At 38.6% G+C, this 27399-nt stretch overlaps 1 protein-coding gene across 4 annotated transcripts in view; it reads right to left on the bottom strand.

Moving 5' to 3' along the window:
- Positions 1-27399, bottom strand: part of LOC114047020 (DENN domain-containing protein 1A-like) — a 702955-nt gene that overhangs the window by 216617 nt on the left and 458939 nt on the right. For all 4 annotated transcript variants that reach the window (XM_027867670.1, XM_027867668.1, XM_027867669.1 and 1 more), the window contains one exon: positions 13449-13550. In XM_027867670.1, coding sequence (XP_027723471.1) covers positions 13449-13550 — 102 coding nt within the window. The remainder of the gene's footprint in view (positions 1-13448; positions 13551-27399) is intronic.

Raw genomic sequence — 27399 nt, forward strand, 5'->3', positions numbered from 1 at the left:
AAGTTTTTACATCACTTCCATCATTGACTTTCTTCCATAAGTCTAAGTCAGATTTAGAAGCCAAAAACTCTGCCTTGACTTGTGTAGACAAGTGACTATTTTTATACAGAAAGAAAGGTCAGAAGGAAAAATGGTTGTCCAATTAGCATTTTCTAGTGCATCAATAATATAAATGTCATTCATTATGGCCAGGCTTCAATGGATTTATTTTAGCCATTGAAAAGTGGTGTGTATTCAGGAATTAATAAAATATTCAGCGATTCCCCAGATAAAAGTGGAATTTGTCTCAACACTAATTCTAGTTTGAAGAAGAAAGATATCTACTGGCAGTAGAGTTGCTAAGCTAGACCCATGATGTATCACATAAACATAGCCACAAAGAACAAGCACAAGGGAGGGAGGGGCATCTCTGTTCCTGGGAGGGTGGGAGTAGGGAGTGGGAAATATGTATAATAGATCTGCTTCACAGTGTCCCTACTGTGATCAACACAACTTGATCCACTTACAGTTCCCAACACATGATGCATGAGAGAACTGACAGAAATTCAATTCTTGCAATGAAATGCATCTGCTCTCAGGTGGTAACAGCCAAGTATTAAGCAGTTTCAAGGAAAGGGAAAGACCCAGAGGAGCACCCTTCATTATCTGGATAACCAAAGGAAAAGAAATAAGGAGGATTGCAAATGGGAGAGTACCATCACAGCAGCAGCTCCAACCATTAATTACCCCAAGAAAAACGATCCCAGTTAAATCTTTGTTACGACAAATATTAAACCCAGCTGTGTTTATGTAGTAGTTGTGAAAAAAAAGGAGAACGCAGAAAACCGTGTACAATATCTGCAAGCTATGCCAGCTAATTGAATTCACTGGCAGGACTTCCTCTGCTATGCGCCAAACATCCTCCCAGATAATATGGAGCTTTTAAACAGACCTGCAGAAATTGAATCAAGAAATTTTAACCAATAAAAAACAGCTCTTTGCTGGTATAAAAGTGAAGGAAAAGTCAATAATGAAAAGGAAGGAAGTGTCTTAAACATTTATGGCATTCCAAAGCTTGAAGTTTGGGAGTTTATTGGTGAGGGACCCTCTGATGTTCTACAGTACTCCTGCTTGGACTTCTTTAATGAAGTCTCATAAAGTCTAATAAAATACTCAATTGTTGACAAACCACGCACACAGCCAAGACCCCAGATTCACTTCATTGGGATGTGCCTTACCCTAACAGTGGAATCAACAAGTTAGAGTCTTTTGGTGTTGCTGGCTGGAAATCAAGAGACAGGCAAATTCCCCAGGAAGGCAAGGGTGACCCACTCAAAGTTCATTTCGCAATTCACTTCAATTCCATTCAAACATTTATTAAGTGTGACCAAAGAAGAACATTCTGTCTGGCACTGAGGGAGATAAAAAGATGATGGATTATTTATTTTTCCTAAGGAAGGGCATTATTGTTATTAACACCACTACTATTCCTGACTGCTCACATCTCCATAGCTCATTACTGTTTACAAAGTTCTTTCCCCAATTCCTCCTTAGGTAGGCAGTATAGACATTTCCTCCTGTTTTAGAGAGGAGGAAACAGAAGCTCAGTATATCAGTCACTCAGCATCAGTGAATTAGGAAATTACAGAATGTTAAAGCTAAAGGGAACCATGGAGATAACCTTGCCCAATTCAATGAGATGGACACTTAGGCCCAGAAAGGACAAGTGATTTGTGGAAAGCCAGGCAGCTAATAAAAACCAGGGTTGGAAACAGAACTCAAGTCTCTTGACTCTAAAACCATAGCTCTTTCCTCTAGGTAATATGTCATATTACCTAGTCAAATCACTTATCCAAGGTCACATAGTGAGGGAGTGGCAGAACTGGAACATGAAGCCAGCAATTCCAATATTTTTTAAGAAAGTAGATTCAATTCACTTCAACAAATGGACTTAATATGTCCTCAGTTCTGGGGATACAAAAAATGGAAAACAATGTCTTCCTCTTAAGAGGCTTTTGATCTAGTAGGAAAATAATATAGATAAATCACTCTGTGTGTATATTTATCTAGATATGTACATATCTATATCTATCTACATATACACAAACAAATGATTCAAGATATGATGTAATAAGGGCAAAACGGAGGTATAGGCAAAAGATTCTAGGAAAATTTGGGGAAGGAAATACTGGGGAAATGAAGGGCTTCATGGATGAGATAACACCAGAGATTAATCTGGAAGAATGATTTTAGGATGTGAGGCGACTCTTTTAGCAAAGGGGATAGCCTAAGCAAATGCACAGAAATGGAAGAAGATGGGACAATATTGGAAAATAGCTAGTAGGATCCTAGGTCGAGAGCTGGAAGGGACCTAAAAGGCCATTGAGTCTAATTTGTTAATTTTGCAGATGAGGAACCAAGGCTCAGAGAAGTTAAGTGACTCACCAAGGCCATTCACGTTGACGAGAATGCAAAATTGACTAGAATACAAAATGCATCAAGGGGCACAGAGTAAAAGAAGGCTATAAAGGTCTGCTAGAAATAGATTATGGAGAGTCTTAAATGCCACCTTGGGGAGTTTGTATTTTATCCTAGAAGCAATAGGGAGCCACTAAAGGTTTTTAGGCAGAAGACTGACATGGTCTTCTCTTGTCCCGGACTACTCAAAACGCATTCAGGAAGGAATAGTGGGAATAGGCACATCTTCCTTTTCTTGCCATCCCTCCTCCCTGCCATGTCACTAAACACTTATTTTGGATGGCCAAGTGGCACCCCAGTGATAGCACCCTTGCCTCTTCCCAGGCTGTTGAGTACCCATCCAGGACAGCTGGGCTGTGGGCAGATTTGCCACCAATTCTTTTAGTAAATGCTTTTTAATTCAGTCCTTTCAGTCATTCACGGTCAGATTTCTCAATTAGAAAGAACTTTTTAGCAGTTGTATTTAAGGTGCATAGGTAAGGGCAGATATTGGAGATTCTAAAGCAGGGGTTCTTAACCTTTCTGTGTCACAGATCCCTAAAAAAAAGTTCATAGACCTCAGGTTAAGAACCCCTGCTCTAACAAACAAATTTCTTAAGTTGTGGTAGCATAACAAAATGAGATATGTGATAAGTAAGGTGCCCTTTTCCATGGACAGATATAGAGACAGGTTGATTGAGCATTTCTCCACACTCATCTTTTACAAGGTTTCTAGTTGACTTTTTTAGGTCTTATTATATTTCTCAAGTGGCCATCCAGCTTATTCCTGAAGACTTCCAATGATGAGAATCTTCTAAGTTCCCACAGTCCACTTCATATGTGACAGATTTAATTATTACAAAGTTTAGTGTATTGGAAAGAGCTCTGACATTAGAATCTGAGGACTTACATTTGAATCTCAGGTGTCTGTTTATGACTACTACTACCATAAGTACCAAATCTATGAATACCAAGACTATGACTATCACCATTGCCACTATCACCACTACCACCACTACCACCACCATTACCTCCTTCATCATTGCCACCATGGAATATTTTGAGCATGTTACCTGACCTCTTTAGGCCTTAGTTTCCTGTTTTGAAAAATGAATGGGTTCAACTACATGATTTCTAAAGTCCCTTATAGCTTTCAACTTTATGAATTGTTAAGTACTTCCTTATAGTTAACTGATTTTGGCCTCCTTGTAACTTCTACCCATTCATCCTTGCTCTCCATCCCTCACTCTTGATCCCTTCTGGGAGGATGTCTATCTCCATGATGTGCTGAGAATGCCAGCTATCTCCACTCAAAAACAGACAACTCTGATCTTTTTGATCTTTTCCACTCTTTCCCAAACTCAGAGTGGCAGAGCGAAGCTCTTATGGATTTAAAATCAGAAGACCTGGGTCTTAGTCTTCATTCTGTTACTTATTACCCTTGAGAAAATCATTTTCACCACCCTGAGCCTCATCGAAAAATAAGGAGCTTGATCAAATAATCTCTAGTTTTCCTTTCAACTTTAAATCCTGAGTCTCCGTTCTTCTAGAGTAGAACAGACACTTGTAGAGGTATCTTCTCTCAGAATCGTTGACCACTGTCTAATGTTGCTTGTCTTCCTCTCATCACAAACAATTTGAGTACAAACCTCATTTTGAATGTGCTTCAAAAGCCCATACAGCAGAAATTTATAGGTACAGATATAGACAGACAGATAGAATGAACATTTATTAAGTGCTTAAGATTTTGCAGGCATTGTGGTTTCTTGAAATAGCAGAATTTAAAGGGATCTCCGAGTCCATGTAGTCCAACCTGCACCTGAAAAAGGGACCCTCTACAACCCAGCTGACATAAAGTTACCTATCTTTTGGTTAAGTGAGGAGGAACACCCTATCTCCTGATGCACTTCAACCTACTTCTGGATAACTTTAAGCGTTAGGAAGTTGTACTTCATGTCAATCCTAAGAATTGCCCCTCTGCAACACCTGCCCACTGCACCTCATTTCTCTTCCCCAAGATAACCATTCAAATAACAAAAGAAAGTTATAATGTTACATGGAATGAACTCAAAGCCCTTCACAAGCCTGGCAGCTCTCCTCTGGAGATTCTCCAGTTTATCTCACCCGGCAGAAAATAAAGATATTTCAACATTTTTTCCAAAGCATCATCAAGCTGCTCGTGATCATTCCCTCAAAGGAACACAATAGACAACAATGGTTCAAGGCCCAAAGAGATACAAAGAATACTATCATCAAATGATGAGGTGGGATCACATAACTGTCTGTGTACTAAGAGATCACCTATTCCATTCTCCACCTGAACAAGAATCCACATCTCTAGATGAAAAAAGCATTTATTAATCATTATACTATGTGCAAAGCACTGTGCTAACCAATGGTCACCCAATTTCTGCTTGAATGTCTCTAGTGACAAGAAGGTAGCAACCTTGCAAGGCAGCCTCTTCCCTCTTTAGGTAGATTTTGCTATATAACCTTGGATATCACTTCACCTTATAGAGAGGCAAAGAGGTTAAAGGAAAGAATACTGACTCTGGAGTCAGAGCACCTGGTTTTGTGTCCCACTTTTGATGCTTGCTACCTGTGTGACTTTTAAAAAGTCACAATCTCCCTGGGCCTCAGTTTATTCATATGTAAAATGAGGAGACTAGACAAGAAAGTACAGTCTCTAATGTGGAAATGTGTTTAATATGATTGTACATGTATAACCTATAACAGATTTATTGCTGTCTTGGAGAAGGAGGAGGGCAGGGAGAAAAAGAAAATGAAACTCAAAATCTTATAAAAGTAAATGTTGAAAACAACCTTTAAATGTAATTTGAAAAAAAAATACTATTAGGTGAAAAAAAAAAAGATAGAAAGAGTGGAGTCAGAACCAAAAATTAGGCTCCTGTCTAGTATCTACTGTTACCTGAGGAAATAAAACTGATTAAACAGAAAAGGTTACATGGTGATGACTTTGAACCCATGAGAATTGATGAACTCATCCAGTGAGATAGGGTAGATGTAGAAGAGGGCCCAGGATAGAGTTTCTGGGGATACTGAGAGAAATTATTATACCATTATATTAATAATCAATTATTAAATTGGGATCCAGGCTTTTCCTCCAATTTCCTCATTAAGGCCCCGCTCTTGTTAAAGTCAGTCTCTAAAGGACATGACTGATTGAGGAGATTGATGATCTTCAATCTTGGGCAGGACTCCACCCAAGCAGGAGATCCAACTTCTGTTTTGACTAGAGAATAAACAGAATCCAATCTGAGCGAGTCCTTACCCTGGGGAAAGGAGCCCCTGTCCTTGTACCCTTACATTACAGTTTAGGATGACCCAGCTCATGAAGGAGAAAACCAACCAGAGTGGTCTAGATGGAGATGGATTCACTTGTCCAGATTTCTGAAGGTGGCTGAGTCTCACGATCAAGTCAAATTCTCAGCAGGATGAGCTGAGGACTTCTAGCCTATCTCCCTATTAAATGTCCATCAATCAGGGCTGATTTTCATTTGTCAGGGGCATTCTCTTTCAAAAAAATATTTAAGGCTTTCAGGGTCTCTATTGGGGGTCTTTGACTACCAAGAGAAACCACTGACCATCAATTCATTCATTTCTGGCTAGCCCAATTAATAAATTATTAATTACCCAGAAAAAAAAGTTGAATGTCTCTAGTGACTAGTCTAGACCAGCAGTGTCAAACTCAAATAGAAATACAAATAACTAAAAGATCCCCAAGGGCCATATATTGACTTAGAAAACAACATAGCAACATATTAATTATCCATGTTCTATTGTGTTTTTATTTATTTTATTAAATATTGTCCAATTACATTTTCATGTGCTTGGGGCTGTACTGAAGAGTGTTGCAAGCCATGCAAGACATTTCTTGTTTGGATGATAATAAAGTTAGATGAATTTACTGTAGAAATAGTTGAATGACTAACCCAAGGATCAGGCTTTAGCATCTGAATGTCAACTGATAAGGGGTTCTTTAGTGAAGCACCTCAAAAAACCCATCCTTGGCTCCATGCTGTTGAAAATTTAAAAAAAAATCAATGAATCCAACAAAGACATAGATGTCATGTTTGTCAAACTCGAAGATGACATGAAGCTTAGGTGGATAGTTAACATGCTTGATAACAGTCAGGAGACAAAAAGTTTTTGATAGGGTAGAACTCTGGATGGAGTGAAATTCAAGATGAAACTTAATAAGAACACGTGTAAAGTTGTCTCCTTGAGTTAAAAAAAAAACTTCACGAATATAGGGTTAGAGACTTATCTAGACAATAACTTCTATGAAAAAGATCTGCAGGTTTTAGTAGGCTGCATGCTCAATAAGTCAATAATGTAACTTGGCAACCAAAAATATTAATAATATTCTATGATGCATTAAGGTAGACATATTGTCCAGAATAAGGAATATAATAGATTGAATAGCCTCTGTCCTGGTCAGAATACCTCAATTTCAGATGCATTTTAGAATATAAAGAGGTAAGCCCAGTAAAAAGCAGCAAGGAGGATGAGAGTAATGAAGAATATGCTACATGAAGCAACAGGATCTTTTCCTGAAGAAGAAAGTACTTACAGAAGGTCAGCTGTTTTCAAGTACATGAAGGGCTTTCATGTGGAAAATGGATTAAACTTATTGTGCATGTCCCCAAGGAGGTTATCTAAGAGTGATGAGCAAAAGTTACCAAGAAGCGGATTTATGTTGGGCATAAGGAAAACTTCCTAATAATTACATAATATTAACATTATCCAAATAATGGTGGGTTTTTTTTTTTTTGGTGAGCTTCCAGTCACTAGGGGTATTTAAAGGCTAGATGACCATTAGTTAGGTTTGCCGAAGACGAGAACTATTGCTCCGGTAAAGATTGGATTAGAAGATTTCTGAGATCCATTCCAATAATTAGATTCTGTCCTTTTGTTATCTCAGAAGTTATCTAGCTGAATTTCTAGCTGTGAGCTAAAATCTAGCTTGAATTCCCTACAACTAAGTAGATTGTTCTCTGACACATAGTCATTTAATCTTTGTTATTTTTCTGATGACAGGAAACTCTTTAACATTATATTGATGTATAGCTCTAACTGTATTATGCTAAAATTTTACCTCCTTATAATTTCTTTTTTTTAATTGCTATATATTTATTTTTAACATTTTTTGGGGGTGAGGCTATTGGGGTTTAAGTGAGTTACCCAGAGTCACACAGCTAGTGAGTGTTATGTGTCTGAGGCCGGATTTGAACTCAGGTCCTCCTGTCTCCTGGGCTGGTGCTCTATCCACTTCACCACCTACCTGCCACTAATGTTTTTTAACATTAAAAAAAAAATTGAGTTTTTAATTTCCTCCTTCCCTTCAGGTCTTTCCCCACCTACTGAGAAGGCAAGCAATATATCAATTATACATGTGAAATCAGACAAAAAAATGTTCACCATTTTACAAAAAAAAAAAAGAAAAGCAAGAAAAAGAAAGTGAGATAATTATACTTCAATTGGTACTCAGAATTTATCGGTTATTTCTCTGGGGGTGGATAGCATTTTTCCTCATCAGTCTTTTCAGAACTGTTTTTGATCATTACATTGATCAGAGAAGCTAAAATTGATCATCATTGCAATAGTTGTTACTGTGTACAATGTTCTGGTTCTGCTAACTTCCCTTTGCATTAGTTCGTATAAATCTTCCCAGGTTTTTTTCTGAAACCATTTCCCTCATCATATCTTATGGCACAACAGTATTTCATCACAATCATATATCACGACTTGTTCAGCCGTTGCCCAATTGATGGGCATCTTCTCAATTTCTTATTCTTTGCCACCACAAAAAGAGTTGCTATAAATGTTTTTGTACAAATAGATCCTTTTCTTTTTTCTTTGCTCTCTTTGGGATACAGAACTAGTATTGGTATTGCTGGTCAAAGAGTATGCACAGTTTTTTGTTTTGTTTTGTTTTTGCTTTTTGGTGAGGCAATTGGGGTTAAGTGACTTGCCCAGGGTCACACAGCTAGTAAGTGTCAAATGTCTGAGGTCGGATTTGAATTCAGGTCCTCCTGACTCCAAGGCCAGAGCTCTATCCACTGTGCCACCTAGCTGCCCCAGGTATACACAGTTTTATAGCCTTTTGGGCACAGTTCCAAATTGTTCTCCAGAATGACTGGAACAGTTCATAACTCCACCAATAGTTTATTATTGTATCTCTTTCCCCACATCCCTTCCCGTCACTTCTGATTGGTGTGAGGTGGTCAACTAGAGAATGGTGATTATTTTTATAAATTTGACTGAGTTCCCTATATATTTGAGAAATGAGGCCTTTATCAGAGAAATCTGCTGTAAAATTTTTTGATAATACTTCACCATTTCCGGTACCAATTAGCAAAATGTGGTTTCCCTAATTATCTCTCTAATTAGATCTCTTTTTGCTTTTGCTTTTTATGAGATCATGATTGCTACCCCTGCCTTTTTTGCTTCAGCTGAGACATGATAGATTATGTTCCAGCCCCTTATTTTAACTCTGTGTGCCTGTCTTTTTGTTTCAAGCGTGTCTCTTGTAAACAACATATTGTTGGATTCTAGTTTCTAATCCATTCTGCTATTGACTTCTATTTTATGGGTGAGTTCATTCCAGTCACATTTACAGTTATGACTACCGTGTATTTCCCTCCATCCTATTTTCTTCTGTTTATCCTTCTTTCTCTTTTTACCCTGGCCCTCCTCAAAAGTCTGTTTTGCTTCTGATCACTGCTTCCCTTAATACACCCTTCTTTTTATCACTTTCTGCTCCCTCTCCCTTCATCTTTTCTCTTATCCCCATTCCCTCCTACTTCCCTATTAAGTAAGATAAGTGTGTATGTATGTATGTATATGTATTATATACACATATGTATATATACACATATATCTTCATATACAGACATACATATTCTCCTCTCTTTGAACCAATTCCAATGAGAATGAGGTTCAAACATTGTTCACTACTACCCCCCACTTTCCCTTCCACTGTAAAACCTTTTCCTTGAATGCCTCTTTTATGTGAGATAATTTCTTCTTCCTTCCCTTTTCTCTCAGTGTATCCCTCTTTCACTTCTTTTTTTATGGGGGGGGGGAACCATCCCAATGTAATCGACTCACACTCATGCTCTCTGTCTATGTAGATTCCTTATAACTTCCCTTATAATGATAAAGTTCTCAGGAGTTATGTGTATCATCTTCCCATATAGAATTATAAACAGTTTAATTTTATTGAGTCTTTTAGATTACTCCTTCATAATTACCTTTTTATGCTTCTCTTGAGTCTTGTGTTTGAATGCCAAATTTTCTATTCAGCTCTGGTCTTTTCACCAGGAATGCTTGAAAGTCCTCCATTTCATTAAATGTTCATTTTCCCCCTGAAAGACTATACTCAATTTTGCTGGGTAGGTTGTTTTTGGGTGTAAGCCTAACTCCTTTGCCTTCCAGAATATCATATCCCAAACCCTCCACTCCTTTACCATGGAAGCTGCTAAATCTTGTGTGATCCTGACTGTGGCTCCACTCAGTCTGGCAGTTCTGGAATTTGGCTATAATATTTCTGGGAGTTTTCATTTTGGGATCTTTTTTAGGAAGGGATCAATGGATTCCTTCAATGTCTATTTTATCCTGTGGACCTAAGATATTAGGGAAGTTTTCTTTTATAATTTCTTGAAATATGATGTTTAGGCTCTTTTTTGATCATGGCTTTTAGGCAGTCCAATAGTTCTTAAATTATCTTTGTTCAATCTATTTTCCAAGACAGTTATTTTTCAGAGGAGATGTTATCGTCATCATCGTTTTCTTCTTCTTTTTCTTTATCTTTTTCTTCTTCTGTTGTTGCTTTAATGTTTCTTGATTTCTCATGGAGTCATTAGTTTCCACTTGTCCAATTCTAATTTTTAAGGAGTTATTTTCTTCAGTGAGTATTTGTACCTCTTTTTAAACCATTTGGCCAATTCTGCTTTTTAAGGAGTTCCTTTCTTCAGTGAATTTTTTTTGCATTTTTACCATTTGGCTTATTCTATTTTTTAAAATGTCATTTTCTTCAATGAATTTTTGTGCAACTTTTACCATTTAGCCAATTCTGATTTTTAAGGTGTCATTTTCTCCAATGTTTTTTGTGCCTCTTTTTACCAAGTTGCTAATTGTCTGTTCATAATTTTCTTGCATCACTTTAATTTTTTTTCCCAAATTTTCCTCTATCACTCTTACCTCTTTCTTTAACTCTTCCAGGAATTCTTGCTGGGCTTCTGTCTAATCTGCAGTTTTTTCCTTTGACACTTTGCTTATAGCTGTTTTTACATTGTTGTCTTCTTCTAGTTTGTGTTTTGGTTGTCTCTGCCACTATAGTAGCTTTTTATGATCAGGTTCTTTTTTTTTGTTGTTGCTCATTTTTCCGGCCTATTTCTTAACTTTGATCTCTCTGTTAAAGTGGGGCCTGTTTACCTGGGGTGGAGAGGCACTGTTCCAACCTTGAGGTTTTTTTCATGCTGCTGCTTTCAGGGTTAGTTCTGGGCATCTGAAAATTTTTGGTGCTTCCAAGGTGGTGTGATTAGGACAGAGGTATGGTCACTGCTCTCCTGGTCTGAGCTCTGGTCTTTACCCATGAAGGGCCCCTGCTCTCCTACAGCTATAAGCCCTAGTGCTCCTCTCTGCCCTGGAATCCCAACCAGGGCCCCTACTCCCTTGTAACTGACCACAAACACTCCTCTCCATCCTAGAACTGAGACTTAGAACTGCATATGGGCAACAGAATTGCCAAATAGCACCAGGTACTATACGCAGTGCCAGCAAAGGGTTCCCTTTATCCTCTTTCTGACCGGCTGTCTGACCCCCTTATGTCACTGGGGTGAGAGCTCCCAAAGCTGAAGACAGGGCTCTTGTTCCCTTGTGACCGTGACTATTCCTCTCTGCCCTGGTACTGTGACTCAGAACTGGGGTAGGGGTATCACAGCTGCCAGATAGTCCCTGTTCCTGCTCCTAGTTGTTAGTATAGGGGTCCCTTGGGATATCTTTCTACCCAGATATTCAGTCTCCCTACCATCCCTGGGCGCTGGGCTGCTCCCCACTGCTGTTGTCAACCACAGCCAAGTTTTGCCGCTTCTGTTGTTGCTGTCCACTCCTGACCAGCTCCCACACAAGTGCCTGCAAACTTTTCTATCTTCCTAAGCTGCTCTGGGCTAGAAAGACATCTCATTTTGACTTTTTCTTGGCTTTGTTGCTCAGAATTCAGTTTGGTGCACTTTTTATGTTGTTGTAGAAGAGCTTTTGTAGGAGCTGAAGTGAAGTTGCCAACTTCTCACTTTGCCATTTTGACACCCTCCAATTCACAATGCCCCAATATTTACACAAATACCTTAATTTAAACATTTTCAAAATGAATTATCCCCTTTCCGCTATAGCCATACCACCTAGAATAGGCAGGCAATAGCATCACAATGAAACACAAGTAGCTTAGTTTTAATCCTGACTGGTGGAGGACATTCAGTAGGGTCTAGCAGAATAGAAACTGAAATAAGTGCTTTCTAATTCCCCAAGGGAAGATGCAGTTAGGTGGTACAGTGGATAGAGCACTGGGTCTAAAGTCAGGAAGACCTCAGTTCAAATTTGGCCTCAGATACTTACCAGCTGTGTGACTCTGGGCAAGTCACTTAACCCTGTTTGCCTGTTTTCTCATCTATAAAATGAACTGGAGAAGGTAATGGCAAACCACTCCAATATCTTTGCTAAGAAAATGGGGTTAGAAAGAGTCAGAAATGACTAAAATGACTGAACAACAGTTCCCCAAGAACCTCAGTGTTAACAGCCTCTGGCTCATGGACACCTGGTATTGGCAAGACTAGACATAACTGCTAGTTACCACATATAACAATTAAATGATACATTTCCTTCTTTTCTTCATCTCTTCCCTTTTCTTTCTGCTAAGTCCCTTCTCATGCCATTATACTTATAAACAGAAATTATTTTTTTAATTAATGAAGACTAAAGGCCTTACTTTTCAAAGATATCACAATTTTCCACATGGTAGAACACAAAGTATGGATAGAAGGGACCATTTGTTATCCTTGACACATAATTTGCTCAAGTTAAAAACAACTTCTTTTCCTCTATCTTCTTACTTCAAAGAGGGGGAAGTTCATTTGAGGACACTACCAACAATGAAGGGCATCAGTGAAGGTGGCAGACTAGACTCCAGATGCTCATAAAAAATATAACAAGTATCTAGATCCCAGGGTTGCCACCACACTCTACAGTGGAACTTATATGAAAATGGTAGGTACAAATATTTTTTATAATAGTTGGTTTCTCAAAGTCACCTAGAATGAATAACTGTCCAATTATTTCCAGTTTAGTGCAGAATGAGCCCATAGTAGTATTTACTTTTAAAACTAAATTTTTTATTTTTTTTAATGAACTAAATCTATTTTTTCTTTCTCCCACTTTCTCCTTCAATTGAGAAAAGAAAAAGAAAAACAATACCCTTGCAACAAATATTTTGTCAAATAAAACTAATTCCTTCATTAGCCATGTCCAAAAAATATAAGTCTCCTTTGGTACTCTGAATCCATCAAACAGCATGTTTCATCCTGGATCTTCTGGAATCATGGTTGGTCACTATGTTGATCAGGGTACTTAAGTCATTCAAAGTGATTTGTCTTTAGAATTTTACTGTTATATTATATGTGTTGTTTTCTTTATATCAGTTTATACATATCAAGTCATCATAGGTTTCTAGGAAACCATTTCTTTCATTATTTCTTAATACACAATAGTATTCCATGAATTCATATACCTTTGTTCAGCCATTCCCCAATTGATGGGTATTCCCTTAAGTTTTCAGTTCTTTATCACTACAAAAAGAATTGCTATAAACCTTAGTAATATTTAATTCAGAATCAGGATAGCCCCAGAATACTGCTCATTACATGGTATCCAAAGCACATTAACCTTAATAATATAGAGCCACCAATGCTTGCCCAAGAGACATATTTACCCACCACATCATTTGGGAGGCTTTGAAGATCATCAAAAGGAGTTTCCAGAGTGTTGGTATCCACATTCAGAATCACAACATCTTCCAGGGCCATAGTCCTAACTTTCTGTAAATAATCACATGTAAAAGAAAGAATATGTTGAAATTTGGAGTGCATTCATGAATAATAATGATATCTCAGATTTCTATAGTAACATGGTACATGATATAGGTTTATATTATGATAATATATACATAATATGAGGCAATAAACTATGTCATGTATTTTACAGCAACATGATAATAATAGCACATTTCTATACTTTAAGATTTACAAAATGCTTTCCATGAAAAATTTCTGTAAATTAGGGAATGGAAGTAATATTTCCATTTTGCAGGTGGGTAATTGAGGATAATTTTATTAAGGTGACTTTCCTAGTCACACATAAAATAAGTATTAGAGCTAGGACTTGAATCTAAGTGTTATGCTTCCAAACCCAGGGCCTTTCACCCTATACCATGCTGCCTCTTTTGCAAGGTTGTCAAAATATCCAAATGCGTCACCTAGTACTTTTTACTCCCTAGCAGCTGATAGGAATTAGTCTTTATTGCTCCACATTATTTTACGGGTTCATCTTCCTTTCATAGTTAATGTTCGATGTTCTATAATTCTAATGTTTTAAGATTCCATCTTGCTCTAACATTCCATGTTCCAAGGTTGCCAGGAGAGCTATCATCGAATGATTCTATAATGGTTGCCATTTAGAAACTTTTTGGTCACTGATTACACTAAGGAACATGAGCAAAAAAGACTCAAAAGAGGAGTAAGGGAAGGAAGTACTTGGTGTCTCTAGTACAGCCACTATCTACTCATTAAGAGCAGCTGACTCCAAATTTTTTTGATTGTGCAACCCAATCAGTTAAAAATGTTCAAGCATGTACCACTAATATATGTACATTTAACTTGTGTATGAGTTATATAAAGAAGCTGGGTGTCACAGGGGATAGAGAGCTGGTTTCAGAACCAGAAAGACTTTGGGGCAAGACCCACCTCAGATACATATTGACTGGGTCTCTGGACAAGTCACTTGACTTCCTGCTTTTCTAGGCAATTCTCTAAGAGAATAAATTGCAGAGAACATGCCAACCTGCATTAGTACAGGGATATTCTTTAGCTGGGAGTTCTTATACCAGTGAAATAACAGGTCTATTCTTAGCCCCATCCCTACAAATTACTAAATAATTTATCCCTATAAAATGCTTGTATTAATAATTATATATTATAAAACATTAAATAGAAAAATTTAAAAGATGAGATGAAGATGAAGTAACATTAAATCCTAAAGTCAGCAGGGAACCACTGGAGTTTACTGAGTAAATGGTGAGATGGCAGGAAGGTGGAGAGACCAATTAGAAACATGTTGCAAGAACTCTGGTAAGAGATGATAATGTTCTGAACACAAGTGGTCACTGTGTATAGAGAGAAGGGGATAGAGGAGAGTTTTTGGAGGTAGAAATGATAAGATGATTTCTGTCATGACAAGAGGGGTGAGAGACTAGGGTTACACCAAGGTTCAAAAATGGGTTCTGGGAGGAAGGCGAGATTGAAGGTGCCGCCCTCAACAATAAGGGGACGATAAGGTAAACAATTCCACCTCTCCCTGTCTATTCATCCTGTGTGGCTCTTTTTGTCCCACTTAAAAACAAGAAGTGGGGAGAGTCAGGTTCAGTGCTCTTATTCATAGGTCATTGCTGCAAAGGGCAAAGCCCAAACCAGTGAGAGAAGTCTGATGCAACCTGGAGGTGATCTATTCTAGAGATGCAGGAGGCAGAGGATGGGGGCGTAAGTTTTGTCCACATGGTACCAGCAAGAAGTGAAGAAGGTCTGAATGAGGTTAGTGACTGTGTGAGTAAAGAGAAGGGGGGTGAATATGAGAGGTGTGGAGGTAGAACCAAGATTTGACAACTGATTAGGTATGTGAATATGGGGTAAAGGAAAGAGGTTAAGGTTGTTAGAATGTGAATGGCTGGAACGACGGTGCCCTTGACAGTAGTAGGGAATTCTGGAAGATGGGTATGTTTGGGAAGGAAAAGAATGTAATGATATCTAGAACCAGATCACAATTCATCCATGCCTTCTCATCCTGTATGATCCATTCTTTTCCACCCAAAATCAGAAGGGGGAAGGTATGTCTCTTACTAGTCACTACCTCCAAATGGAAAGCCTGGGGGTAATTCCAACAGCATGTGAACACAACCAGTTTAGAAAGGGAAAGACTAGAAGCTTGTACAACACAAGGAGATCAGAGAGGAGAGGAGAGGAGAGGAGAGGGGTAAGTGTTGAGGGATAAATATAAGTGTGGAGACGTTAAAGATAAATCCTAATATTAGCACCATTGCAGTAAGGGTGGGATACAACCTGTCTCACCACCCTCCAAGCGGCCAGTCACTTGGAGTTAGTCCACAGTCAGCCAGGATGATGCCACTGCCCCCAGGAAACCCCTGGCCCCCATTTTGGAGGCCAGAGATCTAAAGGACTCCAGAATATCTGCTTTTGAACGTCAGGTACTGGATTAATCATTTTCCTGTTAGTTTTGGCCTCCTTAAAAAGTAGTCCTCCTATAAGACTTAGAAAGATACATCTTTGCTTCCAATTATTTTTTAAAAATCACTCTATCCACACAGCTTGTGTTTCTTACTTTGAGGAAGAAAATTCGGCAAAGATATGAGCAGATGTCAAAAACGTCCCCCAGAAACCCTACCCAATTAAAAATACTAACTGGTACTGAAGAACACCCAACAGCTCTCATGTAGCTAGGTCCATGAACACATTCCCTCTCTTTTTTAGTTACAACATATGCCAAGGCCTCTGCCAGAGGCAAACCCCACCCCCACCAGCCGCTGTGGGTTCTTCTCAGCAATGAAAAAACACACACACATGGACAAACACTTTAGCTACCCAACTGGCATTTCCTGCACAGAGGAGCAAAACCAAATGTGACATTTCCCCATCAATCCCATTAATTAAAAAATGCCTTCCTCTTTATGTTGTAGTGGGGACCTTGCTTGACTTCCTGCCCTCTGAAGTCACAAATTCAGCCAAGGCTGTTAACACACACAGTATTGAAATGCTTTGATTTAGAACCTGATGATAAAAGCAAAGGGCACTGACAAAAGGTGGTGTGGTGTATCGAAGGTTAGCGAGATTTAGGTTCAAATCCCAATTCTGAAACTTAGTAGTCATTCCCACTCCCTGAAGTTTCTTTATCTGTAAAATGGAGAAAATAATCCTTATAAGATCAATTTCACAGGGTTGTCATGAAGATCAAAGATTTTTGTCATCTAAAGAGTGCAAATAGTACTAGTCCCTGTTTTATGGAAGAGGAAACTGTTACTTAGAAAGGTTAAGTGATTTTGCTAAGCTCTGACAGTTACTAAGTGCTCGGCCCAGGTCTCCTAACTCTCAGTTCACTGTTCACTCATTCACCTAACAGACATCTATCAAGGACTATAATTTGCAAAACATTGTGCTTGGTGTTACAAAGTTTAGCTAAGACTTGGCCCCAGTTCTCATGGAACTTATATTTTAGTAGGAGGTTAAGATACAAAAAGATGATGATTAACATAAAATTTTTTAATTAAGTGTAACATCAATGTATAGAATGTGTTAGGTGAGATGTGAAAATGAAAGTCCTTTCTGACTTGAAGAGAGGAAGATCTGGGAAAGCTTCATAAAAGAAGTAGAATTTGTGCTAGATGTTAAAGGACATTTAGAAACTCAGCAAGCAAGAGGGAATGGAAAGCCTGTGGAATGAACTCCCCTCTCTCAAGTGGGTATAGGTACCTGCTCACCATAGAGAAAGCTGTTCCTAGAAGAGTACCAGTACCTCCTCTTCTTCAGCCTTTGTTGTTACTGGCTCAGTGATAGGGACACTGGAACTTCCTCCAACCTCCTTTGTGTATAGGTCAATTTTAGCAAAATGAGCTTCATTCCCAGAGGATTTGCAAACTGGGTATCACAGTACATATAAAGGGTTTTAAGCTCCCCAGAAGAAAAAAAATCCAACAAAAACATAAGCTATAATCATCATTCTGAGGGAATGAAGATTCACATGGTTCTTGATAATGCACAGTCTATCCAACTATATTCCACCTAAGGATGATTAGAAGCACAGAATACCATAGTTAAAAGAGCTTTAGAACAAAGAATGTTACATATGTCAGAGCTGAAGGAGTACTTAGACCATAGATTAATAGAAATGCAATAAACTCTAGAGCAAAAACTGTTAGGACATAGATCACGAAATGTTAAGAGTTGGAAGAAATGGTTAAGGGATAGAATTCTAGAACAAAAGATTTTGAGCAGAAGAGTGCTATAAACTACAATGGTTCAATTAACAAACTATGTTTAAGCTACTTTGCTTAGCATTCAAGGCCCTCCAAAATTTTATATTGCCCTTTTCCAGTCTTACCTCACAATGCTTTCTTTTACATATTCTGCATCCCAATCAAGTTAAAGGGGATTACTCTCTGTCCTCCAAATATGCTCTGAGCTTTCCTACATTCCTACATTTGCTCAAGCTGTTATGTATTTCTATAAATGTACTACCTATCCATCTTTACTCAACATCTTCCATGAAAACTTCTTTGATCTTTCCATATTCCTCACCTCTTTCCCCCTTATACCTTACATAGTATTTTGTACCTTTTTAATGTTATTATTTTTGGCTTCTCTTCTTCTAGAATGTCTTTAACTTCAATATATCTGAATTCTCAATCTATTGTTCTCTCTTTTGTTTCTTTGCTGAAGATTGTCATTGTAGATTCAAGTTTTTTTTTTATAATTTTAATTCTAGAATTCTATTATTTTTGCTGTGTTGGACATAAATTCTCTTTTCAATATTCTCATTTTTCTTTCCAACCACTCAGGAACAGCATGTTTTAGTTCTATATTCTCTTCAAATTCTACAAAGTCCCCTGTCTCATGAAGTGTTGGATCATTTTCCTTTGTGCTGCAGTATTTATTCACAGATGTATGAATTAGTTTATTAGATCTAAAGCCCAATTGTTACTGTTTTTCCTGTTGACATATTTGCTTATGTTCAAGGTGTTTGAGTTTTGTTCTTCCTGAAATCTTTGGTGATTTCAGTCTCCCTCTCCTCCCCCCTCATTTTCTCCTGTTGTTCATTTTCTGACTTCCTCCCCTCTGATTGTAGTTTCCTGGGGACCTGGCTCTCAAAGCATCTCAGCCTTCTCGCATGCTGGGCAATTCATAGTTCAACAGCCTATATCTATGTGCTAAGTGACTTTAGGGTAGTCAGAACTGGCTCCAGGTGGGTGCTGTGCTCTTTTCCTCAGATGTGGAGGAATGCTACAGAGTATGTTCCCCCTTCCCTGCCCCACCCCAACCACTGTATCCTGTCTTCTCTCCTTCTTCTCCTTAGTTCTTTGACTCTGCATCAACAATTCAGAGCTTTGTATGGGACTGTGACATCCAGCAGGCTTTTATTCCTGAAGGGTTATCGCCGCATTGACTGTCACAAACTGGGCAAATTTCTGAAGCCTGGAGTTGAGGTTTCCATGTCACTAGAAAGAGAGAGGGGAAACTGATATATGGGGGTGGGTTTTGTTGCAAGCCTGTGTCATTTCTTTGGGTCTCCTAGTGTAGCCATGCTGTGGTAGCATGAGAGGTGGGGCAAGGGTGCTGAGTGAGTTCACAGTCAGTGAGTATCAGCTCATGTTTGTGCATGTGTGTGTGTGTGTGTGTGTGTGTGTGTGTGTGTGTGTGTGTGTTTAAATTTAACCAACTTTCTTTTGGCTTCTGCATGTCCTAGACTGTGGAAACAGCTGAAGTTGCTTTATCTTTGGTGTACAATTTCTGTGTTGGACAAGTTGTGGGGAATCAGAAAAAAATATTATGTTTTTGTTGCTCATGTGACTAAGAGGTCTATTTTGTACCTTTCTAACAAACCATGCAATCACTTTCATTCCCAGAAAGGATGAATCAGGTGAAAGTTCTAGGTCTCTATCCTCATGACTTCACTGAACAAAGCAAGTCTCTTTGTTCGCCACCTTTATATGTGTAGTCTACTAGAAATAATGAGCTTTCTGAGGGCAAGGACTGCTTTGCTTTTTGTATTTTGAGCACTCAGCACAATGTCTGGTACATATTAAGCAATCAATAAATGCTTTTCATTCATTCTGTCTTATTTTCCTACTAGACTATAAACTCCACAAAGGCAGGTACCATATTGCCTCTAGATGTTGCATTTTCTCCAATGCTTAGTACAACATTCTGCACACATTGGCACTTGATAACTACTTGATTGATTATATTATAGTATCATGTTAAGGCTAAAAGACAACATAGAAGTCAGCCAGCCCAACTAGTTCTCAACCTACACTTCCAGCTGTAAAAATTGGCTGCATGTTCATTTTACTTGCAGGGAATAAACAAATATTCCCCATAGCGGAGAAAGAAGAAATACAATAATTGTATTAACACTTGTACAGCACTTAAAAAGACAGCATGGTATAGAATTCCAAGTTTTAGACTTGGAATCAGATATGAGTTCAAATCACTTTTCAAAACTGTATTGGCTGTTTCACCATAGGCAAGACAACCTCTTGGAGCCTCAATTTCTCATCTATAAAATGGTGATAAATACTATTTGCATTACTTACCTCACAATTCCTCTGGGATTGCTATTTCATAAATAATAAACTTCCTTTCATTTTAGATCTCTTCTTTTTATGCTCCTCCTGTCTTAGGACACTCACAAAGATATGATTCCCCCCCAGATGACACTGAATTCCTAGTGATTCTCTTCAGCCCTAGTTGTATCTTCCCAAGTGACACCTCCCCCAAAGAGTTATAATAGTCTTTATTCTTCATTACCTCTTCATCTTTTCTTTTGTAACATTACTTAGTACCTCTTCTCCTTCAAAGTTCAATTTTGCTAACACCACTCAAGAACCTTTCCTTCTTTGAAGTTCATTCCACTGAAATTCATCACCCAATTCAGATCATAGTGACTTGTCCCCTAGCTATAGCTAGGTGGCACAGTGGATGGAACACTGGAATGGGAATCAGGAAACCTCAAGTTCAAATCCAGACTCAGACACTTATTAAGTGGACAAGTCATTTAACCTTATTGTGTCTCAGTTTCCTCATCTATAAAATGGGAATAGTACCTAATTCTGAATCAACACCTGCCTACTGGACATTTCAAACCAGATGTTCCATTAAGTATCCCAAACTCAACATGGCCAAAACAGAACTCGTTATCTTTCCTACTTTTCTTCTGAACTTCCTTAACTTCTGCCAAGGGCACTACCATCCTTGCAGTTTTCCAGGTTTGAACTTTAGTATTATCCTCAACTCCTAATTTTCTCTTACTCCCCAAATCCAATTGGTTCCCAAATTTCCCCACTTCCACAACATCTTCCACATTTGCCCTCCTCTTATTACTCAGACAGTCTACCTCTTAGCTCAGGCCCTCATCACCTCTCATTGCCTGGGCTACAGCAATAGACTCCTAATTGGGCTCCCTGCCTCAAGCCTCTCTCTACTGCAATTCATTTTCTAAGTAACAGCCAAAGCAATTTGCCTTAAATACAAGCCTGTTAATATCATTCTCTTACTCAAGAAACTTCAGTGACTCCTTGCCTCTGGGATAAAATATTCATTCCTCTATTTGGCTTTTAAAGTCCTTTGAAACCTAGCCCCAACCCACCTTTCTAGTTTCATATTATTAACCTACTCACCCTCTATGGCACAGCCAAATTGACCTTGCTGTTCTTCATACATGGCTTCCCACCCCTCCCACTCCTATCCCCATGCCTTTTTCCTGGCTGTCCCTTATGCTCGTAATGCATTCATTCTTTATTTCCTCAGCACAGAATCTATTATTTCCTTCATAACTTGGCTCAACCACCACCTTCTACATAAAGCTTTTTCTGATTCCCCCAAATGCTAGTGCTCTCCCTCCTTAAACTTGTTCAGCTGATCAGCAGTGTCCGACTTTGTGACTTTGTGGACCAACTCTCCATGGAGTTTTCTTGGCAAAGAGACTGAAGTGGTTTGCTATTTTCTTCTCCAGTTTTATGAAGGCAGAGGTTAAGTGACTTGGCCAGGGTCACATGGTTAATAAGTATCTGAGATCAGATTTGAACTCTGGTCTTTCTGACTTCAGGCCCACTGTTCTATCCACTGTGTTACCTAGCTTTCCCACCCCCCTTAAAGTACCTTGCACTAATTTCATATTTATTGTATGTGTGTGTGTGTGTATGTATATATATATATATATATATTTATATATATATATTTATTTATTTAGATTTGTACATGTTTTTTTTTTTTCCCCTTGGTTAGGCAATGGGGTTAAGTGACTTGCCCAGGGTCACACAGCTAGTAAGTGTTATGTGTCTGAGGCCGCATTTGAACTCGGGTTCTCCTGAATCCAGGGCCGGTGCTCTATCCACTGTGCCACCTAGCTGCCCCCATTATTTTTTTTTCTAATAGAATATAAGCTCCTTGAGAGCAGGGACTGTTCCATTTTTGTTTTTGTAACCCCAGGACCTAGCATATGGACTGGTAACTAGGTGTTTAATAATAAATGTTTGTTGATTAATTGATTATGATCCTCACCCACAGGGGATATGACTGGTTTAGAGGAAAAAGGAAGAAAGGGCTAAAAGAGAAAGGGAGAAGAATGGAGAGGTCAAACAGTCCTTTAATTTAATTTAAGATTCTACAAAGGTACATAGGGAGCAGTGACATTTCCCCCTTACCACCTCAAGCCCCCAAAGGTCACTGAGCTGCCAAAGAGTTGATAAACTTTGCTTTTTCCTTCATCTGAAGGGTCAGGAAGGAATAGACACTGATTTGCTCTTTCCTGTTGCACAAAATTAAAAAGCTCAGTTTGACAGCTCAGAGAAGCTGTGAATATGTAGCTGGAATTTTCCAATGTACTTTAACCAGAAACAGAAGTTGGTTATAAGGGAGGTGATAGAACACTTCTTAAAAGAAATCAACCTCAAACCATTCCTCAAAATGTAACAATATCAGACTCATGTTAACAAGGTCAAAGATGACTAAGCAAGGTCACAGAGCTATTTTGCCAAAAGCCCATAACACCCAAGGAACAACAGAATATTAGAGGTGGAAGAGATCTTACGATGGAGAATATTCTGTAATAAAGCACAGAACCTCAATGTCAGATATGGAAGAAATTTTAGAGAATATTTTAGAGATGATGAAATTGAGGCCCAGGAAGGAGAAGTAACTTGCCCCAATGCTTGAAAGTATTTAAGAGTACGTAAGTGAAAGTTAAGTCTCCTTTAGCATTTAAAGTTCTTTACAAACTGGCCTCTGCATGCCTTCTCTGCCATCCAACCAAAAAGACTTATTTGCAGTTCTCCTTGGACAGTTCTGTCTTGGTGCCTTGCACTGGTTGTTCCTCATTCCTGGAATACTGCAACCCAACCTCTGACTCTTAGAATCCTTGGCTTCCTTTAAGACCATTCTCTTCAAGGAGGCCTTTCCTGGTCTCCCCAGCTACTACAGCCATTCTCTCTATGGATACCTTCCAATTATTCTATATTTATCTTGTGTGTGTTAGGATTTGTATACGTTGTCTCACTTATTAAAATGTAGTTCCTTGAAGGCGGGGATTGCTTTTGTTTTTTCTTCCAGTCCCCAGTGCTTAGCACAGTGCCAGGCACACAGAAAGGGCTTAATCAATGCGTGTTGATGGATTGCTTGATCTATGAGCCTAGAATGTTTCCATTATTCTTTATCTGGTTTCTTCTTTTGCATATTAATTAAGACTAGTCCCCAGTTAAAGAAGATTTCTCTTAAAAGGAGCTAGTTTCTTCATTCTACTGAGCAAAACTAAGAAACAAGACTGAAAAAACTTTCTCCTGGGTTTTGCTGAAGAAGAGTTCATACCTTTAAATCTATATAAGTTATCTGGGTGACAAATCCTATCTTCCCAACAGAAAGAATGTTTTTAAAGGTTTTTCAGAAACAAGGTTATTTAGTCCCAAGTTTGGGTTGGCTTCAGAGTCACCCTATTTCTCTGAAGTAGTATGAAGGAAAAAGAGACAATTTTTAAGGCTGTACTCCTCAAGAGTTGATCTATAGATATCACTTTGATTGGGGGAAAGGAGTAGGAAGGTAGGATACTTTTGTTTTGTGAGTAAAAACAGTTCTTCCTCTGAAAATTTCTCTCTTGCTACATTAATTAAGGACGTAGCATTGTATAATGCAAAAAACAATAAATTGGGAGTTGGAAGGGCTGTACTAGTTCAGAATCTGACACTTATTAGTTGACTGACAGTGGGAAAGTCATTGTTCCCTCTGTGGGCCTCAGTTTCCCCATCTGTAAAAGAATGAGGTGGGACTAGAGGAGAGAATGATTTCCTCCAGTTCTAATAATCTAGGTTCTAAGGTATAACCCATTCCTAACATATATTCTAATATTCAATTTTCTAAGATGACTTCCAGTTCTAACATTCTATGATTTTAATCCTCATTTCAGTCACATTTTCAAGAATCTACAAGAGACTCCAACTGCCCATCAGACCAGTTTCTCAGTTTGGCATTCAAATAAAGCATCATGCTCCCAATTTACCTGGCCACTTAATCTCCAATGTTCTCTCAACACAAAAAGCCCACTTCACTCATAACCCCTGCATATTTCCCTGTCCCTATCCCCCATGTACCAGCCTCATTCCTGCTTTTGAATTTTTTTCTCATGTTATTGACTCACAGCTTGGAAAGTCTCTTTCCCTTCCTCTCTTCCCCCTATTCTAGCCTATGAAGCAATGTGGCATAATGGAAAGACCATTGGATTTGAAATCAGAAGACATGGATTCAAATCCCAGCTCTGTTTCTTCTTTACCTATAAAGTCATGGGCAAATAACTTTATCTCTCTGGGCCTCAGTTTCCTCATTCATAAAATGAGGGTAATATACTAGATTATTTCTAAGACTTTTTCCATCTTAAATCCTATGGACCTATAATGATTCTTTCCTTCTCTGAATTAGAAAAGCATTTTTAGGCCTTGCCACATGTTAGAATATGTGGTTATATTGTTGCCCTGCCTCCTGGCTCTTTCCCTCCAGTCCACATGTGCAATGTGTAATGCCTGTTGCCTCATACCTCCATGAAAGGGTGGGTTAAGGGTGTACTCTCATATCTTTTCATTTGAGTCTTACTTGATCTTTGTATTTGTTACATTAGCTTTTAATATTTTTGTGAGTGGTTGTTCTTTCCATTTACATTGTTTGTTATTGTATGCATGTATGTGTGTGTATGTATCTATCTACCTATCTATCCATCTATTTTGACTCTTCATGACCCCCTTTGAGGTTTTCTTGGCAAAGATACTGGAGTGGTTTGCCATTTCCTTCTCTAGCTCATTTTACAGATGAGAAAACTGAGGCAAACAGGGTTAAGTGACTTGCCACCCAAGGTTACATAATTGGTAAGTGTCTGAGGCCAGACTTGAACTCAGATCCTTCTGACTCCAGGGCCAGCACTCTATCCACTGTGCTACCTAATTGCCCCCTGTAATATCTGCCTGTTGCCAATCCATCTCAAGGCTTGGTGAGCCTACTTTGAGAAATTCATGATGAAAAGTCCCTTCCCCTCACTGCTTCAGATCATGCACAAGTATCCTTCATTGCCTGTCAATTTCCTGAAAGCTTTTCACTTGGGTGCTGAGCTGGAATTGACTGTACATACAAAAGGAACGGACAGACATTTACTTTCCTCCTTCATGGCTTTTGAGTAGAATTAAAAATGCCACAAGTCTCTAGGTAGAAAAACTGGCAATCTGCCAGCAACTTAGTCTATATGCACATATACACACACATACATTTTGTATATTGTGTAAATTGTGTTATTGTTTTCTTGGCTCTGCTTACTTCATTCTGCATCAGTTCATATAGATCTTTCCATACTTTTCTGTATTCATCACATATGTAATTTCTTATAGCAAAATAACATTCCATTACATTCATGTTTAGCCATTCCCAACTGATGGGCATCTACTTTATTTCCAATTCTTAGCTATCACAAAAAGTGCTGCTATAAATATTTTGGAGTATATGGGAACTTTCTTCTTATTGATAGCTTCCTTGAGGCATAAGACTAGTAACAGATTCTCTAGTTCAAAGGGTATGGAAAGTTTACAGTCACTTTATTTGCATAATTTAAGTTGCTTTCCAAAATGGATGTAACATTTCACAATTCCATCAATAAGCATTTAGTGAGCCTAGCATTCCACAACCCCTCCAACATTAACTATTGCCATTTATTGTTATCTTTGCCAATTTGCAGGGTTTGATATAAGACCTCAAGGTTCTGATTTATATTTCTCTTATTATTAGTGATTTGGAGCATTTTCCATATGGGCTGTGAATACTTTGCAATTCTTTTGAGAATTATGTGTTCATATCTACTGACTACTTATCCATGCCTTAGGTACAGGTCTACTTCCTGAATTCCTGAAGGTGATATTTGGAATCTAACTGTGGAAATTTAACCTGCTGTTCTAACTTTTTGGGGCTTAACCCTGCAATTAGACATGTTAGCTATTCCTTTCAGCTGTATGACATTTGCAAATTTGACAGACTTGCCTTCCATGGCTTCATCTAAGACACTGATAAAATTGCTGAACTAAATAAATGGGCCACTCCACTAGAATTCGTCCTCCAAGTTGACTTTAAGACACTCACTGATGGCTACTCCTTAGTGTCTGGCTATTCCATCAGTTCCAAATCCACTTCTTTGGGCTACCATTTCTCCATTTTGACCAAGTATACAATGTCTATAACATTTCCCCCACCTACCAGTTTAGTTATCCTGTCAATATAAGAAATGAGGTTAGTTTGGCATTATTTGTTCTTGGTGAAATCATGATGGCTTTTAATAGTCTCCCTATCCTATATGCTCACGTAGGATATATAAGTCAAGTGAAGTCCTCTGTAAGTCTTTTTAACAAAGTGTGAATTCTCCTTGTCTTTTGGATCCTGATTTAATTTTGAAGCTTCGAAGCAGCAGAATAATGAAGATGACTCAATGAACACTTTGAAATACTAAAACTTATACACTGGTGCTGGCTGGCCTTGACCTTTAAAAGGAGACAGTAACACAAAGAATGAGAGAGGGACATGGACACTGATGCTGAGTTGCGCTGCAGATCAGGGGAGGGGCTTGGACATCCACAGAGCTTCTATAGGGAACCATGTGCATGTAGGAAAAGGGATTCAGAGAGCCTCAATGAGTGAAAGGAAGGAGACTCAGAGCTTTGAAAAGAGAAGGTGGGAAATGAGATGGAGAAGCCCCAATCCCCTCAGACCTGGAGAGACTATTGTGTGGTCCCAAAGGGAAAGACAAAGTGACAAAGCTGGGAAGTACGTGCAAAATGATCCCATCCTTTCATAGTTACTATGAGTCACATGAACTGCATCTCTAGAGAATGGTGGGATTTCTCAGAAGAGAGAGTTGTTCGATGCTCTCTGGAAAGGGGAAGTTTCTCTGACTGTTGAGAGACTTGGATATTTTAATACTTTAATAAAGTACTTCTAGAATTTTTCCAGGCATAGAAATCAAGCCCCGGGGTTATAGTTTATATCCTTGGTACTTTTCCCTTTTTTGAAAATTGAGACATTCGCCTTTCTCCAGTTGGTGGCACATTTCCCATTCCCCAAGATCTTTGAAAGATCACTTAGAGGGGTGAGAAAGCATCAAAAACAGTTCTTTCAGTATCCAGTGATGTAGTTTGGGCCTGGTGACTCGAATCTCTTAATAACACAGATACTGTATTATTTATCTTGGGTTTCCATTACCTGGAACCATTTTTGTTCTGTCCTTCCATGTATTAAGATCATTCTCTTTGGCAGAGAAGACAAGCAAGATAACAATTGGATTTTCAACATTCTCACCCTTACCCATCATTATTAG

Source organism: Vombatus ursinus, unplaced genomic scaffold (assembly GCF_900497805.2).
Source record: "Vombatus ursinus unplaced genomic scaffold, bare-nosed wombat genome assembly UNPS02014786.1, whole genome shotgun sequence".
In the NCBI taxonomy this organism is placed as follows: Eukaryota; Metazoa; Chordata; class Mammalia; order Diprotodontia; family Vombatidae; genus Vombatus; species Vombatus ursinus.